The sequence below is a fragment of the Amphiura filiformis genome, chromosome 14 (genome assembly GCF_039555335.1).
Source record: "Amphiura filiformis chromosome 14, Afil_fr2py, whole genome shotgun sequence".
In the NCBI taxonomy this organism is placed as follows: domain Eukaryota; kingdom Metazoa; phylum Echinodermata; class Ophiuroidea; order Amphilepidida; family Amphiuridae; genus Amphiura; species Amphiura filiformis.
This window is the reverse complement of record NC_092641.1, coordinates 1547247-1574719: the sequence shown is the minus strand read 5'-3', so window position 1 is coordinate 1574719 and position 27473 is coordinate 1547247. Positions and strand designations below refer to the sequence as shown.

At 36.3% G+C, this 27473-nt stretch overlaps 1 protein-coding gene across 1 annotated transcript; it reads right to left on the bottom strand.

Annotated features, from left to right (window-relative positions):
- Positions 1 to 847: 847 nt before the first annotated feature.
- On the bottom strand, positions 848 to 11071 carry LOC140170523 (hyalin-like). Its single transcript, XM_072193876.1, has 5 exons — positions 11059 to 11071; positions 7551 to 7823; positions 7006 to 7254; positions 2641 to 2883; positions 848 to 852 (listed from the first exon to the last, which is right to left on the bottom strand). The coding sequence occupies exons 1-5, from the start codon at positions 11069 to 11071 to the stop codon at positions 848 to 850; spliced, it is 783 nt and encodes a 260-aa protein (XP_072049977.1).
- Positions 11072 to 27473: the final 16402 nt, after the last annotated feature.

Genomic DNA, 27473 nt, shown 5'->3' with positions numbered 1-27473 from the left:
TAGACCAGTCCCTTATGCGGCTAGATGTCGTGTCTTGACCTTTAACACGACATCTAACTTCCGTCTTGTGCTTTCCCTGTTAGCCTTTACAATTAAAGTTCTGTTTATCACAATTTTATGTGTGCTGGTCTATCAGTAATGTAAGTTTCCCAAAATGTATATTATACACGTATAAGAGGGGAGGACTTCCGAAATTTGACTTACAATACGATTATGATTGCTTAATCAAGAGCAAGGGTATTTCAGAAATTAATTTCAAATTGCTGGCACAAAAAATTAAGATCGGTCGACTGAGGCCAAACATACATTTTTAGCCTTATGAAGCATCTCTAAGGACTGTGAACTAGTAATTTTGGATGGATTTACATTTAAAGCTTCTGTTTTACATCCAAATGTTATATTTTCACCTTCGAAAAAATATTTCGCCACCATTATCTGCGATTGATTACGTTCGGTAACTATGTAGGGGTATATGCGGTATGAGAACCGTGATACTTTTGTGTGCTAACTGGTATCGGTATTTTTATATTATGAAACTCCTTAAGTCGAAGTTTTTGAGGACCCCCAACGTGATTGTCACGAATAGGTGGAAAATGGCCGTGTCTCATTACAACGGCAACCGAGGTGGCGTAAAATTAGGATAAGGTTAGGTTATTGCGTTTTGCCGTCGGCCGCATCACACAGTGACGTATTTTTAAAACGCATTTCGAGAAAATCGAATTTGAAAACTTAGTGATTTTCATTTGCTGCATACTCTTTATTAAAACATTATTGTCGATAAACACCTGGTTACAAACAATGCAAATTTACCATATTATCAATTCACTTATAACTATCAGAGCATTACTTATTCTGCAAAAAATCAATACATCAATATATGAAACAGTCGCGCAAATACGTCACTATGTAAAAGGAGAAAACAGCAATTTTAATGTACAATGACATACGTCGAGCAAATACGTCACTGTATAGGTGAAACGACAAATTCTTCAAATTGCAGATACGACATACTTGGCTTGCGCATTATAGATTATCGGCAAATACGTCGTTATGTGATACAGACATTTCAAGGTTTTGCACTTACGACATAATTAAATTAATTAATATCTTACTAATTAAGCGAGTTTTCTCGACAGGAATCTTAGTAAGCCTTAGTCTTAAGGTGGCCTTGAGGCTGCTAAGCCTATCTAGCTCTCAAAGCGCACTCTAGCCGGATTTATTAAGGGTACTTTCTCTTTTTGGTTGAAATTTTTGGCGGGAAAAAATCCCGTTAAAATATTAAAGTAATATTTTTCCACAACTAAATATCATAGTCATGGAATCAATGATGCATCTGGTAGTTTAGATCATAACGTTCATATACTTAGTTGCAATTATCCCAGATAATTCTTGATTTGTTTTTACAGAGTCTTGAATTGTCGAGTTTTTTGATCAAAAAAGGTGCACTCGGTGCACTTGAGGCATAACTCTTTTTAAGTTAGCCCCAAATCATAATTTATTATTATACGCGTGTAGCAAACCCTAAATGGGAATATTTGGACGTTGCTTACGTAGCCTAAATTTGATTCGATTGTATTTCACAATATTTCTAGGGTGAGAATTTTGACCTGACATTTTTTTTCGGATTTCCCATTTGGATTTTATAAATATTTGATATTTTGAATAAATAATACGACCATCGTGCTATCTACTGCTGATATTTTCATGTTCTATTTGCGAATTTAGCATGAGTGCTTTATATCATGAAAACAAAATAAATGTTTACTAGTTTTCTCAGATCTCACATAAAGTTCTATAGCAAAATTGTGTATATCTGATCCGTAAATTCTGTTTTAATATTGCATTATTGCTTCGTATCAAATATTTACTATATCTTTACCAATTTTGTCCTTCTTCCATTGTATTAATTTGATATCCAACCTGGTATAATATAGGCATGCCAAAATTATATTGTAATACTTATGAAACGGACCCTTCCTCTCCCGAAGACGCTCCATGACAGCATGTTGACGCCGAAGATTGTGTCTCGATTCCGGGCTCGATTCAATTACAAGCCTGGCCCACAGGCTAACGAAGCCCCAAGGCTATGGTAGCCGTGCTTCGGGAAACGCGTTTTCAGTTAACCCTGGTCTTACGACGTCATCCATGAGGCTAGACAGGCTAACTGCTAAGCCACTTTTAGCCAAATTTGCTTTTTGAGGCGTGGTTTTGGGTGAATATATAGAGTAGAACATAACAAACGAATGTACAAATTTTCTAAAAAAATGTCGAATACGTCACTAACGTTGAATGTTTTCTATAGTGACGTATCGTTTTGCACTTATTGCTTTCAATTTGCCAGTAATCACGTGTCTTTATTTCTTTTGAAAGTTATATTTAGATAACATCTATTTAGTTTACTACAGAAATGTCACATCAATTACAAAATACTCAACATATAGGGAATGTCTGATTTACACAATTAGATTCTATATTTCTTTTAAAAGTTGTTTATTCGCGATGTCTACGATACAGCCAACGAAATCTGACACGTGCCAACTGGGCTCTCCCTTTCCGAATTCCCAATTTGAATATTCACTACGTTTGTAACGTAGATATTGGTGGAAAATTAAATACACTTATGAGCATGATCAGACTTACCTTTAATGTCGACTACAAAGTCACATGTCTCGTTGTTCTTGCTGCTGTCTCCTGCTACGCACGTGGCCGTTGTTTGTCCTATAGGAAACTGATATCCAGATGCCGGGTTACACACTACGCTCACCTCACCAGAGTTATCAGTAGCAGTAGGAGTCTGGTATATAACTATGGCCGTGGCTTTGTCTGGATCCGTCTCCAATTCCATGTCTGCAGGACATGACCCGATCACTGGTGCTTCTACATCTAAAATGAGGAACGATGTAACATGTTGCATGTAGAAATATGTAACATGTAGTAAGGGCTCGACCTTAACTTTTTTGACACTAGCCAGTCGGGCTTGTAACTCTAAAAAAATACACCTCCGACAGTAATTTTACAAGCCTGAACTTGTTCTAAAATAATGTTACAATAAATGAGAAAAGAAGACGATTGTCTATTAACTTTAATACAAAAAAAGTCAAGTAGCAGTAAACTAACCATTAAATGTGAGCCCTGTGTGAGCTTGTGACTTGTTCGTTATTAAACAATATAACTAATAAATATCGTTGTACCATCTACGTATGTCATCCTTAGTAGAGCTTGGTCTTTGACCCCGGCTTCATATTTCCACGTTCTCAGCCTCTGAAGAGCGCTCTCAAAACCCAAACGTTGGTCCAATTGGAAATCGTCATTTAATATACAACCTGCATGCATGTGCATTGAAGATGAACAGCCAAAGAGGGGCAGCACTGTAGGGGCAGAGTAGGGGCCGGGTATCGTTATTGTCATTTAAAGCCAGAGGGGATTCTTGTATTTCAGCATGCAAGGGTACTCTGCTGTTTTGCAAAGTGCGGGCTGCATAATTAATTTGAAGTAAAATGAGTTTGTTTGTTTGTTATTTACGCCTAGATTTGCCTATGAGTGTCAAAATGTCACACGCCAGCCGGGCGTGTACTTTTAAAAAGTTACACGCCCGATAGCAAATCGGCGTGCGGGCGTGTGTAAAAGTCGAGCCCTGTATGTAGTATAAAGACTAGCAGTCAAGGTAGGCGTTGCAGAGATACGCATACAACTAGTCAGACTGTATAACAACATATTACATCAGAAAAAGATACCTAAAACCTGGAAAGAGGCTAAAGTTATACTGCTTCACAAGAAGGGTGACCAAGCCGATATCAAGAACTACAGACCAATACGTTTACTGTCCCATGCGTACAAAATTTTCACAAGAATAATACAAAACCGCATCAAGAGAATACTGGATGAGAATCAACCAAGAGAACAGGCCGGATTCAGAGAGGGCTACTCAACTACAGATCATCTTCATGCACTAAATCAATTAATAGAAAAGGCAAATGAATACCAGTTGAAGCTTTGCGTTGGGTATATAGACTACGAAAAAGCCTTTGACTCGGTAGAACACAGAGACCTATTCACAGCTTTAAGAAAGAGTTAACGAAGGATATGCACAAATCATGGAGGATATAATATACACAGACGCAGCAGCCATAATTCATCTTGAAAATGATGTATCCAAACCAATACACATCAAAAGATGTGTAAGACAGGGTGATACAATTTCTCCAAAAATCTTCACAGCCGCCATGGAAGAAGTGTTCAAGTATTTGGACCTAAAACCGAGAGGAGTCAACATTGACGGAGATTATCTAACAGACCTGAGATTTGCAGACGATGTTGGATTAACAGCTGCATCAGTTGAGGATATGGAGGTGCAACTAAACAGCTTGAACAAGGAGAGTAAGAAGATAGGACTGAATATACACAAGGGTGTGATGTACCCTGTATAATTGTATTTCAGGAAATAGGGGAAGTTACATGTATAATCATGCAATAGTTTGTTTATTATGACTTTTCTGGAAATCCCCTATAATGGAAATGACATCATCATTTATTAAGACTATTTATGCCAAGGGGAAAATCCCCTGAGTAAAGTGAACTGAAATAGTGGGAAAAACCCACAGGAAGTGATGTAATGTTAAAGGTGAATGTCTATTATTAGAACACTTTGGGAAAATCCAGATGGTTTGTTATAAAACATCTTGCTGGTAATAATTCTAGGCAGACCTGTATCGATGTGATTGTAATATCACAGTGGTTGGTGTAGTTATCTCTCAAAAATGAGAGCAATAATAATTAAGCTGGGTACTCAGAGAGTATTACAAAGTGTGGCAATGGAGGATTCCTACAGTGCTACAAGTTCAGCCTTTGAGCGATGAAGATTGTGTAGATGGATCTCGTCAAGTGCGGATACCATTGTTTGCCCACACGGCAATTGTTTTGTCCTCAACGACATGGTGAAATTATGGTTATTATTTCGGAGCTACGAAAATGGACCAAAGTAAGACATTATGGTCTCACTGCGGATTGTGTCGGACTTTATGGAAAAGGTTACAATTATTATCATCTGGATACAGATCTGACAGGCTGCAATAGCCTTTATTATTGAGACAGTTTATAGTGTTGATCTGGGCTAGCTAGCTAATATGCTTACAGTCCAATTCCTTCAAAGAAAGGAAATTGCAAACCAGAAATATTTTATGTAGTACTACTATTTGCCAGTGTTGTCGGAGAAGATCTAGAATACGTCAAAGAACGTACTTCTTCCAAGAAAGGAATGTATATTCTTCTGTACACTTGCTGAAGTCTGGTGTTTTGATTCAACGCAACTGTCAATATAAGTGGGGAAAACTGCATCGCAGTCCTGCTTCCTGAAGATATTGTGTGAAAGGTGGAAATAGCACCATTTTTGGAGAAAGCAGTGCAAGGAGATAAGTTTGGAGAAAGCAGCGCAAGGGGTTACGTTTGGAGAAAGCAGCGCAAGGAAATAACGGTTTGGAGAAAGCAACGCCATTTTTGTGTGAGGATTTTACTCGCAAGGATATTTATCAATGCAAGTGTACAAAGGACTTCGCTGATTGTCGCAGGACAAGTGAATAAGGATATATTACATCAGTCGTCCAGAACATTGCAAGAACTCTTTATGATCACCAAGAAGAAGAATGCTGGTAAGTACTAAATAGTTAAAGAGTGGTTATATTTGATTATTGTGTATGTACATTTGTTGTCATATATTGTACCAATTATAACTTGCTTTCAATTAAAGACTTAGATTTTGTTAGCTTAATCAAACAGTGTATTTGTGTTGTGCATTCGTGTTCGGGTAAAAGGTGATTTTGGCCTTGAGTCAAGTACGACTGGTAACAAGGGGAAGACCAAATTCATGACAAATTACCAGACAAACAAGTCCATTGAAGTAGAGAATGAGCAGATAGTTACAAGTATCTAGGCAGACAGTAAAGATGGAAGACAACACGAGAGAAGAAGTCATGCTAAGAATAAAGGCTGGCTGGAGTTGCTTTGGCAGACACGAACAAATCCTATGTGACAAAAGATTGCAAATGACACTGAGGACGAGAGTCTTCAACCAGTGTGTATTACCTACAATGACCCATTGAACCTGGACAACAACCAAGTTTTTAGAACAAAAACTCAAGATAGCACAGCATTCTATGGAGAGGAATATGCTACATATCACCATACGTGACAAAGTAAAAAATGTGCAAATTAGGGACAAAACAAATGCCAAAGATATCATTGAAAGGATCAATGAGGCAAAGTGGAGATGGGCGGGACACATAGCTCGTAGAGACGACAATAGATGGACAAAGAGGTTAACGGAATGGTAGCCAAGAACAGGAAAGAGAAGAAGGGGAAGACAAAAACGAAGATGGCGTGATGATCTCACATCCTATTTGGATACAACCTGGGCAAGAGAAGCACAGAACATAAGTAAATGGGAGCTACTTGAGGAGGGCTACATCCGACAGTGGATGACACAGCCTGTGAGTTGAGGTGAAGACACAACCAGTGATAAGTCTTAATATATATTATTTGCTCGGCGAGATGTCTTAACATTTCAGTTGACACTGACATTGAATTTGCGAATTACATATAATTGCATAAATTTCAGTGCCCCATAGGCCTTTGTGTTGTGATATCGGGCTGTCATGGCTGTCGACAGCCCGCCTGAGAATACAAACTTGACGATACTATTGTCATACGACCGAATCTGCACACAAACATTTTATTGTCCTAGGTTTCTGATGGTATAAAAAGCTCAACTTTTTGAGCAAGTTGAATTTTTGAGTGTCCCTTTAATCTTGTCACTCACATTACTCATTCCGACCAGAGGCGAAACTTTCACTATTTGTCATGTATTCAAAATAAAAGCATGCTAGTTGTGCGGGCCCTTTCCCGCGCACGCGTGTGGGGGTGTATCTATAATACGTGTGTACGTTTGTTGTGTGGGTGGACATTCATTTGCTGATACAACGCAGTTAAAATAACTTCATTAGACCGACTTACCTTTTATATCAACTTGAAAGTCGCATGTGACGCTGTTCTCGCTGTGGTCTCCTGCTACGCACGTGACCGTTGTCTGTCCAATAGTAAACTCTGATTCAGATGGTGGGTAGCACACTACGCTCACTTTAGCACCAGATTGATCTGTAGCAGTGGGATTCTGGTACACAACCATGGCGGTGGCTTTACCGGGATCTGCCTCCATATTTTGGTTTGTCGGACATGAAACCGTCACTGGTGCTTGGCGTATGTCTGGACGAACAAAAAACTCAAATCTTGACTTTTGTATTCCACGCAAAGTAAACGTAATTTTCAAAAATAATGATGACGACAACGACGACGACGACGACGACGACGACGACGACGACGACGACGACGACGATGATGATGATGATGATGATGATAATGATGATGATGATGATGATGATGATGATGATGATGATGATGATGATGATGATGATGATGATGATGATGATGATGATGACGACGATGATAATAACAATAAAAAATAATTACACTAATAACAATAACAAGGAATAGTTTCTTACCACAATATGTAGTGCGGTTCATAAGTTCATCAAGTATGTCCTTTTTCCAATTTTGTCTCATAATCAATAAGTATGGGTCATCTAAAAACCACAGGTCGCCATCTTCATATTCTTCTTTCCTTCTTGGACAAGATTTTGTATGTTTAGGTGCTACAACTGCTTGGCAAAAACATATTTCCTTATATGGAAGAGACCATCTTAAGACACCGCCTCTAGAAGCATCTGGTCTTTTCTCAAGAATACAAACGGTAGTCTGCACCACAGCTAGATGAGCTGTTAAGATATTGACAACATAGTGAACCAATTGTAAAAAATAAATGTATAAAAAGCTACTAACATACAGTAGTATCTGTAGCAAGGTCAAACAAAAAATGCTTCCGAAATCTCGTCAGGTCAGTGACATTATATTCATTTGTTTATTTATAGAAAAGCCAAATTAGACCAGCAAGCAAGGGCTTCCAGGTCCAGCAGAAATGGCAAAAGCACTGACATCTCAGATATGACTGGACCCACCTTTGCAAACTGGTCATAAAACGTAAACAAAACTATTTCACTATATATGTGACGTGTCATGTCAAAAGGAAGGCAGGTTATCAATTTTGAGGTTTTTACATATCTCAAATAAAGATATATTTTGCTCCATAACACCGTTTTCCCCAATGAAATCGGACATTCCTAAGCGAAGATATTGAGTTCGTAAGTTTTGGTATTATGAAATTGGAACTTGAAATATATTATTGACAATGTTGAGAGTAAGAATTACCTTGAAAAATCTCTCAAAAAATACAAGATGCCAGCTATATTCCGGTCTGAAACTATCAGACAATATTTTAAACATTAATAACATCACAAATTCGCAACAAACCCAAATTGTGAAAAAAATCACCCCGGGCAGATTTTTGGCTATTTTTCCATTTACGATCCTCACCAAAAGTGTCTCCTTTTGACATGACACGTCACATATACCCATAAAAATTGGAAAAGATAATAACACATTAAAAGGTTTTTTTTTTAATAGCACTATGTTAAAAGCATAAGGCCCCAATATATTGCACTTGGTCAAGCAGAATAAAATACACCCTACATATTACGACAATGCCCCTCCCCCATCTACATGACAAAACACAATATTGGCACTAAGGATTACATTGAATGGACTGAAAGTAATTTCTCAAGTGGGATTAACAAATTGATATCCGTAATGTGCAGGGTCTGATTTACCATTGGGCCAGATAGGTTCGGGCCCAGGGACCCAACATTTTGGGACCACAAAAATTGCCTTGTGCATCTTCCTTTATAGCCCCAAAATATACCATGTTTTATAGGGTAAATCGCAAAATTAGGCGCAATGGCCCTTTATATAGCGAATGTCACCTTTCTTTTTGGGCTAAGATCGCCTGACATGGAATTTTTTTCACACACTTTGCTTAGAAATGTCAACAGTCCTAGTAAAATCGGAATATCTAAATTCGATCTTATACGTAAAACTTGGCAACTTGAGTGCACATGCCTTCCTCACGATGAGTTTGAACCTCAAATTTTTGGCCTGGCACAGGGCCCTCAAAAAGGCAAATCCGGCCCTGGTAATGTGACGGAGAAGGTCAAACCATTTTAAGGAAGCGTTAGATGGTGTGATAAAGAAAAGCATCAGTTTTGAATTGAGATGGTGAAAAATAAGGTGACTAGGAACCCACTATTCGAACTAATTTTATTTCAAATCTGGCAGTTTTTAATTATTACCATCGTAAACATTCAAACCCTGTAATTTCAAAACAGAGAAAAGATAATGAAACCTATTCTATCCACGACCATGTTAATTAATTGAACTTTTCATCATATTAATGTTAATGTCTACTTTGCCAATTAATGGATACTCATCACTTGGCGGTGCTATAAAAATTTCCACTACATCTATGTTAAGTGCTTCCAGTGCAAAATTCTGTCATTAAAAAGATCATTAAGGGCGTTCATTTATTTCTTCATGTGTCGAGGCAATTAACAAAGTGCAAACTTAACGTTCTGAACCAAAGCCGGTTCTGCACTGTCGATTATCCCAATAAAAATACACACAAACAAACCTTTTTGTAATATTTTCAAAAGGACACGTAAAGATTGCCTACAGAGAGTTTTATAAAAGCTAAAAACACTTAATAAATTTAAGACTTCTTAAAATGTTGCCATATATAAATGTATCAGATATTGAGCTTTTTGGGAAAACAACGATTGCTCTCAATTTCTGATAGATTTATTGAACTTGGAAAACGTGACCAGAGTTACCCCTGCTTGCTAAAGCTACCCTGTTCTACGGTAGGCTTTATTCCACATCTTGAGCTCAACCATCTATCTATGACTGTTGAATACATATACACCAAGCACAAAAAGAAACTCGTCAGTTATAGTCGTCCTTGCTTCTTTTGAAATATACATTTTGCTAATTGGAATTTGCTTTCTTATTTGACACCCTGTACGTGAAAACCGAGATATGCGCCTCCAAACCCTCAAACCCCAAAATCAAAAGTTGCAATTTTGACGATTTTCAATGGGAACGCATCGTTGTATTGCGTACAGGCACCACGGACCAATCAACTGTGTTTGTTACATAATGTGTGCTTTATTGATTGCCCGTAGTGCTTGATGGTTTGGAGGCACATATCTTGGTCAATTCGTGTTCGATTTTGACGAACAGGGTGTCAAATAAGAAAGTAAAGTCCACTTAAAATGTATTTTACAGAATAATCCAACATTATCAGGTTGTTGAACAGCAAGGATGACTATAACTGACGAGTTTCCTTTTGTGTCTGGTGTAGTTTAATATTGCATTTTCATACACTCTTATATCAAAGCAGCCAATCAGAAAAGCTGTTAGAAAAGTACGAAACATGCATTGATTGTGTATATTGTGCACTCCGCGTACTACGCGCAGTGTTTCGCGCGCGTTCGCGTCGCGTAGGATTGATTCATTTTTCGGGCGGGTTGATGCATTTAGATTTGGTTCTGTTTTCCAACATTTTAGTGATAATTTGTTATATAAAAAGTAAAAATCACGTGTTTTTTCTTCTCGTGTATGAAATAGATTAATAAACTTGTATTACATATTGCACTCCCCCCTTCGGGGCTCGTGCATTAGACGCATCAACCTCAGCACGCGTGCATTATTTTGTCTAATTTCTCGAGCAATAAGTAATACGCGTTCATTAACCTATAAGTGACATTGGAGATCAGACACTTTGGTGTTTAACACAATCGGCGACAATAATAACGCAAAATCGACGACAACACTTAGAGCAGCTGTAGCAGTAGGGTTAGAGTTCATCCTCCAAATTTTTAGTGTTATGGTTTACAGATCTTGTAAGCCATGAGTGCTATCTTTCTCCTTGAATCCATTGACTTTCTCCTTGAATACATTGAATACATTAACTTTTACATTGATTACATTGACTTTCCCCCGCTAGCTGCGTAATCGTCAACGATTACTATAATGTGAAAAATCACTGAACATGCGACATACCGACAATAACCATGCCGTGGCGTTGCTAATGGGGGCAGCTGGCCGCCCTGATATTTAAGTTCGATAGACCTTGTTTCTGCCTTTTGGCCCATTTTTGACAATTATCGTCAATTTCCCCCTCCCCCTTGAAAGTTGCCCCCTTCCCCCCTTTTGAATATGTGATGCGATCAAGCAAAATCAGTCGGAACTCGGCAATAATAATTTTTCAGTTTCTTATAGGAAAGTAAAAAACATTTACAAAGCTGGATTTTGCAAAAAACTCCATTGAAATTGAACAGCCAGTTCCAAAGATATGAGTAATCAAAGAGTTTGCAAAACAATGGAAAACAAAAGGAAATACTTCCTTTGTATGGCTATATCTCAAAATCAATATTTCCGAGTTCCGACTGATTTTGCTTGATCGCATCACATATGTTCTGGCTACACCACTGATGTGTCTTTTCTGCAGGACCACAGTTGCTCTATTGGCATGTTAGTTGTTCAATGATGGCTAATTTAGCATGGGTAAGACCCTCGACATTCAACTTCAGTATCGCGATACCCTTACCCTTAAAGAGCGCCAAGCTGGGGGTCACGGCGCGCCGAGCTTAAGTCCTATCTTCGGTTCGACAAAACAAAATTGCTGAAACACTACCAGAGAAAGTACATGACAACATCTTGGGATTCCACGCTATAATACAACAACCAATACCCCACACGGACTGTCATTTGCTGGGTTTGGCAGGAAAAGGTGTTATGTATTTGAACAACATCCAGAGCTGGTGGAGTAGGAATAGATGGTGATTTTGGACCAGTTGAAGAAGACATCGGCATACTCTACTATGCAAATTGTCACTCAAACAAAATTCTCACTCAAAACAAATCCTAAATTGCAACAGCCAATACCCCACACGTTAAATGGTGATTTCTGAACAATTATCATCCATGCAGATTGTTTTCTCTCTAACTAGAAAATCTAGAAAAGTGTATAAATAATCGTTAACCCTGTTCTTACATTATCCCACCAGGTGCACCAAATGCTCAAATACAGGGTGTCCCAGAAAAAATTACCGGGCGAATAAATTTGGACGTAAGTCAAGAAATAGACATCAAAAACTCAAAAATCTAAACATCAGCGTGTAGCCCATTTTATTCTGCATCTTATACACCAATTTGACTGGAATCGGTTGATTGATCGCGAAGAAATGAGCGATCACATAACGCATACGTCAAGTTACTTCATTCCAAGTTTGAAAGAAAGATCATTCAACACAATGCACACTAGGGGTTAACTGTCAACGAGATTTTGTTCTGTGAAATCCTTTTCGTTCTTTTTAAACAATCTGTGTCTTGCAAAACATTTAATTAGGTTTTGTTCAAATTTGAAAACCTGCACGATATTGAAAATGAAAGCTTGCATGTAAATTGATGCTCAGTACTTGTAAATATATTTTTTCGTTAATGTTGATGTAAATGTTGCATACAGAATTATTGCATAAAGAATTCCAGCTGGCTTAAAATAATTTCTCACACACATTAATGTTTTTGGAATATTTCCAATAAATTGTAATGCAAAGTTTAAATCTTTCAAAACTTCAACATTAATGTTGCATTATATCGAAAATTACACGTAAAGCTGTAAGCACTTGATCATTGTTATTCTTGGCTCAAATGTTCTTTGGAAAGTTAAAATATAACATATTTGCACGACATAAAGAGTTGAAGTTGGAAAGCTTCCAATTGCAAAAATCAAAGTTTTTTTTGACAAACTGTTATTTATCTTCAATGACATAATACCGTCGGATTATAACATAGATAATATAGACTAAATTTAATGAGATACACATAACTTTAGGAAGCGTTGAGCAAGTATGAAAAAAAGCGCCTGTTGATCAAACTTGGAATGAACTGCATTGATGAAGGCACTAGGCAATCGTTCATATCTACACAACCAGTCAACCGAATCAAATACAATTTTCGTATGTGGTGCCCAACAAAATAAGCTATGTACTACATTTTTAATTTTTTGATTCTGATGTCTATTTTGCGACTTGCGGAGCCATAACAACAATCAGACTTCAAGGGCAGAGGAAATCCGCTGATATTTATTTTTGCTCTTGCCAAAAATTAAAGAGATTAAAGAGAGTTTAATGCTCTTCATTCATATTTAGCCACAAATCTGGGTTTTTTTTGTTTTCGATTTGAGTGCGGAGGTGTGACATTTTAGGCAAAATCAATCATTCCTGGCCTATTACTTCATTATTTTGTACAAATATGGAATATTTCAGAGTTATGCTTGGGCGCACTTATGATATGATAGTGACGTCATTTAGATAACGCTGGTACTTATTGTTGGTATCATTGGACAGATGAGTCCTATGGCTTTGATATCAATATACAAAAACACATTTGTATTCCAGCAATACATTTAAGTTTGTATATATGCTCTAAAATACCGGATTCCCTTTTCTTTTCTCTTTTCTACACAAGACTTGAATAAAAAAATGCGCACTCACCTATCAATGTTATGGTGATGATGAAAATACAAGAAACATCAACTTCCATTGTCATATTCTTTTTATGTTCATCTTCTTCAAAGTGTAACGTTGATAGAGAAACAGGTCGTCCTTTAGTAACTCTTAAAGCGCTATGCTGATCAATTGATATCGAATGCGGCAGTGGAATTAGTGGACTTATCTAGAAATGTCAGTTCTGCAACTGAATGCCACGTGTCTACTTTGGGTGACGATTTGAGTGGCGATTGGTTACAACTACACAATGACATTATATTATTAGGCTTATCACCATATTATAACATTTGCGAGGAGGACACCCTCAATTATTTTCAAAATTCTGATATTCACGCGATTGTATTGTATTTGAATAAACTAAAATTACTAGCTAATTTCTAGACTTAAGGTGGTACTACACCCCTTGATAAATGTTGTGACTAATTTTGCATTTTTCTCACAAAATAACCTCCTCTACATTTTGGTTACTATAAAATGTTAGATAAAATTCCAAATTCATTTATTCTCTTTAATTAACTTCAGTCATATAATTCGTAACTGAATGTCACGTGTCGACTTTGGATGACGATATGAGTGCCGATGGCTTCAAGCCATATTGTAACATTTACTGAAGAGGACACCCTCAATAATTTTGATTTAGCACGATTGTTATGTAGTTTAAAAACTAATATACCGTGGTAAAATATATTTGTGGAGATGTTTTTTTGTACATATGTGACCCGTTCGGCCCTGATTTGGTAAAACGATCTAACTTGAAATTTGGATATTTTGAGATAAATCCATATCATGGGTATTGTGAGGGCGCTCTTTCCATTGGTGACATCCTAAAATCACCACCATGCCACCAAATAATGAGATTTTTATATTTTCTAAGACATAAGATCTGTTTTATAATTTATTTTATTCAAAAAGAAAAACGTCAAGTGTTCAAACTTTAAAGCTCTTTGTCTCGAAACAGCGATTTTAATTTCAAGTTAGATCATTTTACCAAATCAGGGCCGCGTTGTTTTGTACATATATTTATGAATACGACAGAGTGCCGAATACGCAAAATTGCTGTTCTGGGTAAACGACGTTTGAAAATCTTGGTACCATTACATTGGTCATTCTAAAAATTCGTGAACATTCGTGAACTAAACACTCATTTGAAATGTATATTATAGAAGTGAATGTTCACCAATTATTTGCAACACTTGCATGTTCTGAAACAATGGATAAATTCCTCAAAACGGGTATTTACAGCTCTTCGGCTTTATGCTAAATCCAAAAGTGCCAACCGCTGCGCAAAGAGTTACATAAGGGGACGAATCCGCATTTAACTTCGTGAAAACTATTGAACTCGTCCTTGATTTGAGGGTTTTTGTGTAAAGATTTCTGATTTCCTAATGCTATAGACTCTAAACTTAGTTTATAAGTTATAATTAGTTTTCACCGTAATATTTAGTTGAAATAAAGGATTTTTGAGTAGAAAAGACAATATTGGCCTATATTTTTGTGTATAATTTTCTGTGATTTCCCAATTTTGCGACGGCGCTCTGACATAATTACGCCATAGCGATATCGGGATTGTTTGTACTTATTTTGGTATCACTAGATAGAAGATACCTATAGCTACCCATTGGTATCAAATATAACAGTATATGACATGTAATATAGACAATTCGGGAGTTTCCAGCTATACTATACAATAGATCAACCTGACTTGTATAGCTAAGTATACGATACGTCTTTTGGTCAAATTCATTAATCGCACTTAGGCGCGTTTCGTCCTAATCATCATTTCAATATCTAAGTCGGGAAGTAAGATTTATCATTAATCTTTAGTGGAAATGAAAGATCGCCAGAAATACAATCACAAGCATACAATAACTCAATTTACTGAAAATGCTCGATTCTTCACTCTGCCGAATTCAGAACGATATGATCGAAAAATTAGGCAGTTGTACCACAGAAATATGCTCAAAGAGTACGTTGAAAGGTATTAAGGTATTAATAAGATCATCTGCAAATACAAGCCTGACCATAAATAGTTTAAAGCATAGTCATAATTGGCAATTGAAATAAGCATTTCAAGTTATCAACCAATCAGAAATGCTGTTAGATCACTTCATTTTTGAATTTTATTTTAACTCGGTTTTATATTTTTTTCTTAATCCTAGGTTTTATATTTTCGTTAAGGGGGTACTACACCCCTGTGTTAAATTTGTGCCTATTTTTGCATTTTTCTCAAAAAATAATAACACACTGGTAACAAAAGTAATGTATATTATTGTGGCAAGGAATCCAATCACTACACTAAAATTTCAGTGACTCAAGACAAGCGGTTCAGTATATATGATAAGAAATGAGGTACATCCTAGCGGTACCTTATTTCTTATCATAAATAACGAACCGCTTATCTTGAGTCACTGAAATTCTAGTGTAGTAATTGAATTCCTTGCCCCTATAATATACATAACTTTTGTTGCCACTGTGTTCATAGTTTTTGAGAAAAATGCAAAAATAGACACAAATTTATCGAGGGGTGTAGTACCCCCTTAAAAACCATAATATACGATTTTTGTCAAATTTCAGTTTAGTTATTCTTTGCCAAAATTATGAAAATATTTATAATAATAGTAACCAACTTCCATGAAGGTTTTCTGGTCATTTGAAGCAGAAATAATGAGGTAAAATGAAAGACCCCCTCATGATGGGCGTCGGTTCATGTGAGGCCGTTAGTGAAAAACAATTTGGGTGATCAATGGACTAATATTTTTTTTGCTCTTTTTTTGGCCCAACATATATTTTTCAATTCAATTCAATTTTTCAATTTAATTCAATTTGTTTCCATCAAAAATACAAATTATAGGTTAATGAATGCATCTTACTTGTTGAGAGTGAAATTTTACAAAATAATGCATGTGTACCGAGATTTTGGTGCGTCCAATGCACGAGCCCCGATGGGGGAGTGCATTAGACGCAGCAACCTCTCAATACAAGTGGTTATGTGGTTCTAAGAGTGTATGAAGAATACTTAATTAACACCAAAATAATTATAAAAAAAATTAAAAAAAAGATGGAGGAGATGCAACAAAAGGAAAATGTCTGCAAAAGTGTTGAACCACCTTACCAAAAATAAACACACACCCCTACACACACCCCCACCCACACCCCCACATAACAACAAAGTGTAGTGGCCTAACAAACAAAGATAAATATATCAGTGTTGTTAATTTACCGGCAAATTAAAAATGGCAGTTAATCAACCGGTAAATTAGCGTTAAAGGTCAGGTATATTGCTCGGACAACATCATATCATTGGCAAGGTAATATTATGAGGACAATGAAAATGACTCTTTTTGGGGGAAAATAAGACGTTTAAAATCGATATTCCGCCAACATAAATTATAGATTGCAATACAATAGTCGTGTTCACACATTCGGATATAAGTGAGTTATTACCAGTAATAAGCGACTTATAACCGGTATTAGTGACTTATTACTTATTACTTATTAAGTGACTTAAATCCGACTGTGCGAACACGGCTATAATCACACAGAAATCAGATACATGAGCTTGTGGACTTAACACGGTTTATATGCTAGTCTCAATTGATCACGATGAAATTATAACCTCAAATTATTTATTTATTTGTAGGCCTAATATTTCTCATGATATTGATATACATAAGGATTGTAATATCACAATTTACTAATATATAAAAAAGAAGCGGCTGATTTTATCCATATGTTTAAAAACATAAATTTTTAATACTTAATTTCGAGTTTTTTCTCAGCCCTGGTCCTCATTGCATCAAGGAGGCAACAGGGTAGAGGGCAAAGCAGCACATCTTTTATCCCAAAAAGAGAAAATGACTTGTTGTAAATAAAAAACGAAAGCAAGGAACAGCAAAGTAAGAAAGTTAGACACATAATAAAACAAATAGGCGTAAATAACCAAGAAAATGTAATTGAATACATGAATCCAAAACCCACCCAAGTCCATGGGAAGTGATTTTGAGAAAAAAAAAACCATGTGTATAATTTTAATTTCTTTAGTTATATTTACCTGGTCAATATGGTAAGTTGTACGTGCAAATGGGTGGGTTAAACTGTATTAGGTATGACGTTTAGCATTTCAGGGACTTCGTGGGGTTCATTTTAAATTCTGGACTTGGGTTGTTTTTTTAATCATATACAAAGACAATAATGTTGGAATGGGATTGCCAATAGTAAGATAATACAAAATAAAGCACACATGTATAATGTGGATAAGCATTCTGCCATGTAATATAAATATAAACCACACACTTTCCTTGATTAAACCCATTTTTTTTTTCAAAAGTCACTCTCCAGCAATGAATGTGTTTCAAGTGGACTTTTATACATACTGGATTTCAATCAATGTACTTGGGTTGATTCTTTCATACATGCTATTTTTCACATGCTCAATAGACACAGAGGATGAATTTGAGTTGTTCTTTCATAAATATGACATGCCTATGTATAGCAACACTTTCCCATGCTTAAATCAATTTGGCCAATGTATGGACTTGGGTGGGTTTTGTATTCATATATTCAATTGCAAGTATGGCAAGAGAAGTCCTATCTTATATCCATTTTGTCCACAAGTTAATGACACTTAACACAATCCAAAGCTCATCGGTAAAGCCCATTCCCTAATCAAGTTTGTTATTTTGTAAGTAATCATTGTGGAATCGCTAATATTCATGCATGGTACGTGTACTCCTTTTCAATCGTTGAATTGCCAAACCTCCTCCGTGGGCAAAGTGAAAAACGGGCACATTTCTTCAAAAGTTTTGAGCTGATTGTGAAATATTTCTTTCGGTTTATTAAAGCTAACGAATAAAGTTTTCTTTACATACCAAAATATATTTGATTAACTGTTCAAAATAGGAGAAAAGAGGTTGCCATGAGGGTTTTGTTTTTATTGGGACACCCTGTCTACGCACCTGACTCACGAGCACGACATATCAAGAGCAGCAAGCGTGACCAAATCCTCACACCATTGAAAATTATAGTAAGTATTAAAGCCATATTATGACATTTGCTGAGGAGGACGCCCTGAACACTTTTCAAAATTCTGTTCTTTTACACGATTATATTGTACTTTATTAAATCAAGATACCCTGAAAAAATCAAGCCCCTAGGTGCTGTAGTTTTATCCAAATCCGAGATGTTGAATAAAACGCAGGAACCGTCGTTGTTAGGATGGAAATATTAGTCTAACGCATACGCGATGTTCATAACCCTGTTAGTGCATGACGTGCGGGACGGTGATCTACAAAACAAAATCGTACCGTAACATAACGGAAGGAGTGATACGTATTGGCGCCATTGGCGCTGGTAGAAAATTCATTGTTGTTTGCTTTGCCTTAGTTGTTCGGTTCAAATTTAAAAGGTGATATATCTGACAGAAAAAGCTAACATTTTATGGCTAAGAAATACTAATCTATTTTGTATGATAATGTTATAATTATGGCTTTACTTGAATAGTAAAATTATTACACATGGAGGAACAAATTTTGAAAGTATTTGACGACGGAAAAATATTTTTCGACGGAAACGTTTACAATATAATTACAGGAGAGTCAGTTGATTCTACCTGTGGGGTAAATTGACTCTACATTCAGAGTCGTCGACGGAGTCAAGAAATTTATGATTCTACAAGGGAGTCAGACTCTGTAATTGCTTGGCTCTTGACACCATGGAATGTATATTCTCCCATTCCAAGAGGAGGGTGGTCAACTAAATTTTCTACATCGTGTCGTTTGACAATAGCCTATGGCGTGAAACTCAGATTAAAGTCTCCTATTCCGGTAAGTCTTTACTTTGAATTGTTATCTTGATATATATCTATGTGTATCATTATTTTGTCTTTTTTTCGGACTGTCGGAGTGAAACTGTAATGGAGTCAGGGTACTCTATTAATATAATCTGGGTTATTCTAGGAACAGAGTCCAGCCGCTACGCGACTCTATGTCTAAAATGACTCTATATTGGGAGTCAAATGACTCCTGTGTAGAGTCATCAACAGTGACTCTGCAGCGGAGTCAAGACATTTATGACTCATCAAGGAGTCAAATGACTCCCAATATGGAGTCATTTTAGACATAGAGTCGCAGAGTGGCTGGACTCTGCTTTTAGAGTCACCTAGACTCCAGTTTGGCTTTCAGTGGAACTTGTCCAATATAAGGTGTGGCAAAACACTTTTACTTCTCGGATGGAATTGGAACTCTCTGAGAATTTTGCCAGGGCACGTTGTCGACATGATATTATTAAGCTGAAATATCAGTTAGATCGGAGCATGTTTTGCCCACCCAGGCAGCAAATTTTCACAAATTCCCTACTATACTTGTTTGCTATTTCTTACTGTATAACTCTATATAGAGAAATCAGCAGGTACAACCTGGGAAACGTAGGCATTTCGGTGACATCATAGCCTATTAAACACATTGGTTACTTTGTTTAGACCCTCTAGAACATTTAACATATGGCACGTAGTCTGACATCGGTTACAGTATTTGTTGTTAAAGGCATGTACCGTATTTCCTCGAATAGCCCCCCCCCCCCTCAAATAAACACCCCAACCACTTTTTTTCAACCAAGATGTTTCAAAAATGCTGATATTTCCATGCTATCTTGTGAAGTAAGCTTACCAAAGCTCAAACATGGTCGATAATGGCGTCGGTAATTGGCAAAAATCTGATCGGAAACCCGGAGGTGAAGCGGAAGTTAATCACATAGCAAGTTAAAAGGCCATTAATCAAGGAAATGCATTCCAACATTTGTACATAAAAGTTGTTTTAAACCATAGAATAAATATATTCTCTCTGATTTCGTATTCATAAAATGTAAACATACATAAACCAGGTTAAGTTTTCATCGTTGACAATGTATGTGTTATCAACACTAACGAACGAGGAGAGAGAGAGGACTAGAGGGCCTTATATTTGTACACAAGTACGACTATACCTGCATGTTATCGGTGTAGACAAACTTATAGTCATTATTTGCTGAGGAATTAAAATAAAGAAGTTGTAAAAAGTCGCCCAATTGGGCAAAAAATGTGTAAAAAGTGAAAGTCCAAGTCACAAGCTTTAATTTAATGTAGGTTGCACCCTCGTAGCACTTAAAATAAAGACATTGTAAACTATCGCCCAATTTGGTGAAAAATGTGGAAAAATTGAAAGTCCAAATCACAAGCTTTATCTTCATGTAGGTTGCACTCACGTACAACTTAAAATAAAGAATTTCTAAAGAAAGTCGCCCAATTGTGAAACTGGGGCCCATAAAATATTACATATGAGGCTATGTACATATGTATATAATAATCAATATCCCCTATACACCAGGCACAAAAAGAAACTCGTCAGTTACAGTCATCCTTGCTGTTCAACAACCTGATAATTTGGGATTATTCTGAAATATACGTTTTGCTAATTGGACTTTGCTTTCTCATTTGACACCCTGTTCGTGAAAATGGAAAGACCTTACCAAGACATGCGCCTACAAACCCTCAAACCCCAAAATCAAAAGTTGCAATTTTAACGATTCAACTGTGCCTGTTACATTGTGTGCTTTATTGATTGGCCCTGTGGTGCTTGTATGCAATACAACGATGCGTTCCGATTGAAAATTGTTGATATTGCAACTTCTGATTTTGGGGTTTGACGGTTTGGAGTCACATATCTTGGTCAATTCTTGTTCGATTTTTGAACAGGGTGTCAAATGAGAAAACAAAGTCCAATGTTTATTTCAGAATCATCCAAAATTATCAGGTTGTTGAACAGCAAGGATGACTAACTGACGAGTTTCTTTTTGTGCCTGGTGTAGATCTGTTTGTAGGGGCGTAGATTTGTCTGTAGATTTGTCTGAGGCCGTCGTAGGCTGTACGGGGGTCAAGCTCGGTATGTGAGTGTAGTTCTGTCCTGGCAAGAAGTTCATGTTCCTTAAGTCATCCGACCCCGGGGTCCCCTCCCAGGGGAGTCGTCTTTCTTACTCTACATAGGTTGCTGTTCTCTTATTCACAGTGAGGCTATGCAATTTGATATATTGAAATTCAAAATATACACTTTGATTAGGGGAAAGCTAGGGAGGGGGAGTATGTAAATTAAATGGAACATCCATTTCAGAGGGAGTGTGTAAATTAAATGGAATAGCCTATTTTGTGGCCATTTCGGAGGGAGTATGTAAATTAAATGGAACAGTTAGTGTGTATGTAATTTGACTGGAACATCCTAAACGTTGATGATCTATATTATAATTACGTTATTCTCCGTGGATCTGTTTAGTCCTACGTGTATAAGGTGGATATTAATAACACTATAATTCTCAGGAGCAATCTGTGTACAAACTCTGATGAGAGTTGATTAGTTTCAGTTAAATTGATGAGACACGACCGGCCCTTTGTTTTAATAATTGGGGCCCTGGGGCCCATAGTATATGACTTATGTGGTTCATGAGCATAATATTGAAGTATAATTCTCAGGTGCTCTTGGTAGACTCAAGCTGGGCACTGTAGCTGCTTTATTTACTGAGTAAAGGCCGGCCCTATGTTTTAGCGCTTGGGGCCCTGGGACCCATATTATGTGACACATAGGGCTCATATGTACATATAACAATATAATTCTTAAGACCTTGTTTGCTGAGCAGTAGATTATCAAAAAATGTTTTTTAAGGTTATGAAAACGTTTTATACTCTTAATATATCCTTTATATAACCCGACATTTAAACGTTTTCTGACAACCTTTTATAACCTTTTGCGAATGATTTCGAAAACGTTTTGTGTTTGCTGGGTATGTGACACCACACACCCCTTCAAATTACAGTGAAAAGCATGAGTTTATTTTCACTGTGGACCATGAAAATGAGTGAAATGCGTTCTCAAGGAAATATATGTCATTTTCTAGGGTTTATACAACTCTCAAGTAGATATTCTACTGAGAAATATGAAAAATCGTGAAAAATATGCCGTTTTTTTTAAAACTACACTTTTCTCGCTACATTCACTTTATGTGAGCGCTCACGATCCAGCGAGTGTATTAAAAATACATGAGCGCTCAAGAGAGAGAGAGAGAGTGAGAGAGAGAGAGAGAGAGAAAGAGGAAACGATTTAATAATAAATACAACTTTCTGCAAATTTAAACAACATTTTAAAATGTTAACTATAACTGCTCCGACGCTCGAATTTGAGTGACTCTGAATCATAGTCCCATAGAGATATGTGCTAAATTTGCCTTAAGAAAACGTCATTTTTTCTTGGGGCGTAATTATAACAAGTTTACTTCAGAGGTGACTATCTTTGGAATTAAGAGTGCTCAAACCCATTACAGGTGACCTAATATGACGACTTTAACAAAAGTGGGAGGTGAGAGGAGAAGTGGAGGTGAGAGGTCTATACTTTGAATTTGTTTCTTACATACTCTTCACGACGAGAAGCAACGGCACCAAACGTTATACAGTGCCTCCAGTGTGAGCGGAGGTTCGCCCATCGCCGCAATATATTGAGACATCAACGCCACCTCCATTGGCAGGTGACTTACCGTTTTGCCTGCCCATTAAGCCCGTCACGGATTGCCTTCTAAGCGAGGTGAAGTTGGCTCGAGATTAGAGATTAGAGATTAGACATTCGCAATTGAATAATTCTATACGTTCAATATAACATTTTTGAAATTCCTTATTTTTGTGAATTTCGTCCTACAAACAACTTATATGTATAGTTCAAGTCTTCTACAGTTTGTTGACACTATTTTTGGACATTGGAAAATTTTTGCCAAAATATTCAAAATTTTGTATCTTCGTTATTTGGCCAAATTTCGACCTAAAATCAAACTCTTGTGTATAGTTTAAGTCTTCAACACTCTTTTGACATCATTTTGGACATCCGAACAATTTGGCCAAAATACTCAAAAATTTGGTATCTTCGTTATCTGGCCAAATTTCGACCTAAAACAACTGTTATGTATAGTTCAGGTCTTCGTAAGTCTTTTGACACCATTTTTGGACATTCGAAAATTTTGGCCAAAATACCCAAAATTTTGTATCTTCGTTATCTGGCCAAATTTCAACCTAAAAACAACTGTCATGTATTAGTTCAAGTCTTTTACAATTTTTGACACTATTTTTGGACATCCAAAAATTTTTGCCAAAATATACAAAAAAAATTATCTTCGTTATTTGGCAAATTTCGACCTAAAATCAAACTCTTGTGTATAGTTTAAGTCTTCAACAATCTTTTGACATCATTTTTGGACATCCGAAAAATTTGGCCAAAATACTCAAAAATTTGGTATCTTCGTTATCTGGCCAAATTTCGACCTAAAAACAACTGTTATGTATAGTTCAGGTCTTCGTAAGTCTTTTGACACCATTTTTGGACATTCGAAAATTTTGGCCAAAATACCCAAAATTTTGTATCTTCGTTATCTGGCCAAATTTCAACCTAAAAACAACTTTCATGTATTAGTTCAAGTCTTTTACAATTTTTGACACTATTTTTGGACATCCAAAAATTTTTGCCAAAATATACAAAAATTTTTATCTTCGTTATTTGGCCAAATTTCGACCTAAAATCAAACTCTTGTGTATAGTTTAAGTCTTCTACAATCTTCTGACACCATTTTTGGACATCCAAAAAATTTGGCCAAAAATGTCAAAATTTTGTATCTTCGTTATCTGACCACATTTTGACCTAAAAACGATTGGTATGTGTACTTAAAGTCTTCTTAAGTCTTTTGACACCATTTTTGGACATTCGAAAATTTTGGCCAAAAATGTCAAAATTTTGCATCTTCCTTATCTGACCAAATTTCGACCTAAAACAACTCTTATGTATAGTTCAGGTCTTCGTAAGTCTTTTGACACCATTTTTGGACATCCAAAAATTTTGACCATAATACTCAAAATTTTGCATCGTCGTTATCTGGCCAAATTTCGACCTAAAAACAACTGTTCGTAAGTCTTTTGACACCATTTTTGGACATCCGAAAATTTTGGCCAAAATTCTCAAAAATTTGGTATCTTCATTATCTGGCAAAATTTCGACCTAAAAGCAACTGTTCAGGTCTTCGTAAGTCTTTTGACACCATTTTGGACATCCGAAAATTTTGGCCAAAATACTCAAAAATTTGGTATCTTCGTTATCTGGCCAAATTTCGACCTAAAAACAACTGTTATGTATAGTTCAGGTCTTCGTAAGTCTTTTGACACCATTTTTGGACATCCAAAAAATTTGACCAAAATACTCTAAATTTTGCATCTTTGGCCAAATGTCGACCTAAAAACAACTGTTCAGGTCTTCATAAGCCTTTTGACACCATTTTTGGACATCCGAAAATGTTGGCCAAAATACTCAAAAATTTGCATCGTCGTTATCTGGCCAAATTTCGACCTAAAAACAACTGTTCGTAAGTCTTTTGACACCATTTTTGGACATCCGAAAATTTTGGCCAAAATACTCAAAAATTTGGTATCTTCATTATCTGGCCACATTTCGACCTAAAAACAACTGTTATGTATAGTTCAGGTCTTCGTAAGTCTTTTGACACCATTTTTGGACATCCAAAAATTTTGACCAAAATACTCTAAATTTTGCATCTTTGGCCAAATGTCGACCTAAAAACAACTGTTCAGGTCTTCATAAGCCTTTTGACACCCTTTTGGACATCCGAAAATGTTGGCCAAAATACTCAAAAATTTGCATCGTCGTTATCTGGCCAAATTTCGACCTAAAAACAACTGTTCGTAAGTCTTTTGACACCATTTTTGGACATCCGAAAATTTTGGCCAAAATACTCAAAAAGTTGGTATCTTCATTATCTGGCCACATTTCGACCTAAAAACAACTGTCATGTATTAGTTCACGTCTTTTACAATTTTTGACACTATTTTTGGACATCCAAAAAATTTTGCCAAAATATACAAAATTTTGTATCTTCGTTATTTGGCCCAAATTTCGACCCAAAATCAAACTCTTATGTATAGTTTAAGTCTTCTACAATCTTCTGACACCATTTTTGGACATCCGAAAAAATTGGCCAAAAATGTCAAAATTTTGCATCTTCGTTATCTGGCCAAATTTCGACCTAAAAACAACTGTTCAGGTCTTCGTAAGTCTTTTGACACCATTTTTGGACATCCGAAAATTTTGGCCAAAATATTCAACAATTTGGTATCTTCGTTATCTGGCCAAATTTCGACCTAAAAACAACTGTTATGTATAGTTCAGGTCTTCGTAAGTCTTTTGACACCATTTTTGGACATCCGAAAATGTTGGCCAAAATACTCAAAAATTTGCATCGTCGTTATCTGGCCAAATTTCGACCTAAAAACAACTGTTCGTAAGTCTTTTGACACCATTTTGGACATCCGAAAAATTTGGCCAAAATACTCAAAAATTTGGTATCTTCATTATCTGGCCACATTTCGACCTAAAAGCAACTGTTCAGGTCTTCGTAAGTCTTTTGACACCATTTTGGACATCCGAAAATTTTGGCCAAAATACTCAAAAATTTGGTATCTTCGTTATCTGGCCAAATTTCGACCTAAAAACAACTGTTATGTATAGTTCAGGTCTTAGTAAGTCTTTTGACACCATTTTTGGACATCCAAAAATTTTGACCAAAATACTCTAAATTTTGCATCTTCGTTATCTGGCCAAATTTCGACCTAAAACAACTGTAATGTATAGTTCAGGTCTTCGTAAGTCTTTTGACACCATTTTGGACATCCGACAATTTTGGCCAAAATACTCAAAAAGTTGGTATCTTCATTATCTGGCCACATTTCGACCTAAAAACAACTGTCATGTATTAGTTCACGTCTTTTACAATTTTTGACACTATTTTTGGACATCCAAAAATTTTTGGACATCCAAAAATTTTGCCAAAATATACAAAATTTTGTATCTTCGTTATTTGGCCCAAATTTCGACCCAAAATCAAACTCTTATGTATAGTTTAAGTCTTCTACAATCTTCTGACACCATTTTTGGACATCCGAAAAAATTGGCCAAAAATGTCAAAATTTTGCATCTTCGTTATCTGGCCAAATTTCGACCTAAAAACAACTGTTCAGGTCTTCGTAAGTCTTTTGACACCATTTTTGGACATCCGAAAATTTTGGCCAAAATATTCAACAATTTGGTATCTTCGTTATCTGGCCAAATTTCGACCTAAAACAACTGTTATGTATAGTTCAGGTCTTCGTAAGTCTATTGACACCATTTTTGGACATCCGAAAATGTTGGCCAAAATACTCAAAAATTTGCATCGTCGTTATCTGGCCAAATTTCGACCTAAAAACAACTGTTCGTAAGTCTTTTGACACCATTTTTGGACATCCGAAAAATTTGGCCAAAATACTCAAAAATTTGGTATCTTCATTATCTGGCCACATTTCGACCTAAAAGCAACTGTTCAGGTCTTCGTAAGTCTTTTGACACCATTTTTGGACATCCGAAAATTTTGGCCAAAATACTCAAAAATTTGGTATCTTCGTTATCTGGCCAAATTTCGACCTAAAAACAACTGTTATGTATAGTTCAGGTCTTAGTAAGTCTTTTGACACCATTTTGGACATCCAAAATTTTGACCAAAATACTCTAAATTTTGCATCTTCGTTATCTGGCCAAATTTCGACCTAAAACAACTGTAATGTATAGTTCAGGTCTTCGTAAGTCTTTTGACACCATTTTTGGACATCCGACAATTTTGGCCAAAATACTCAAAAAGTTGGTATCTTCATTATCTGGCCACATTTCGACCTAAAAACAACTGTCATGTATTAGTTCACGTCTTTTACAATTTTTGACACTATTTTTGGACATCCAAAAAATTTTGCCAAAATATACAAAATTTTGTATCTTCGTTATTTGGCCCAAATTTCGACCCAAAATCAAA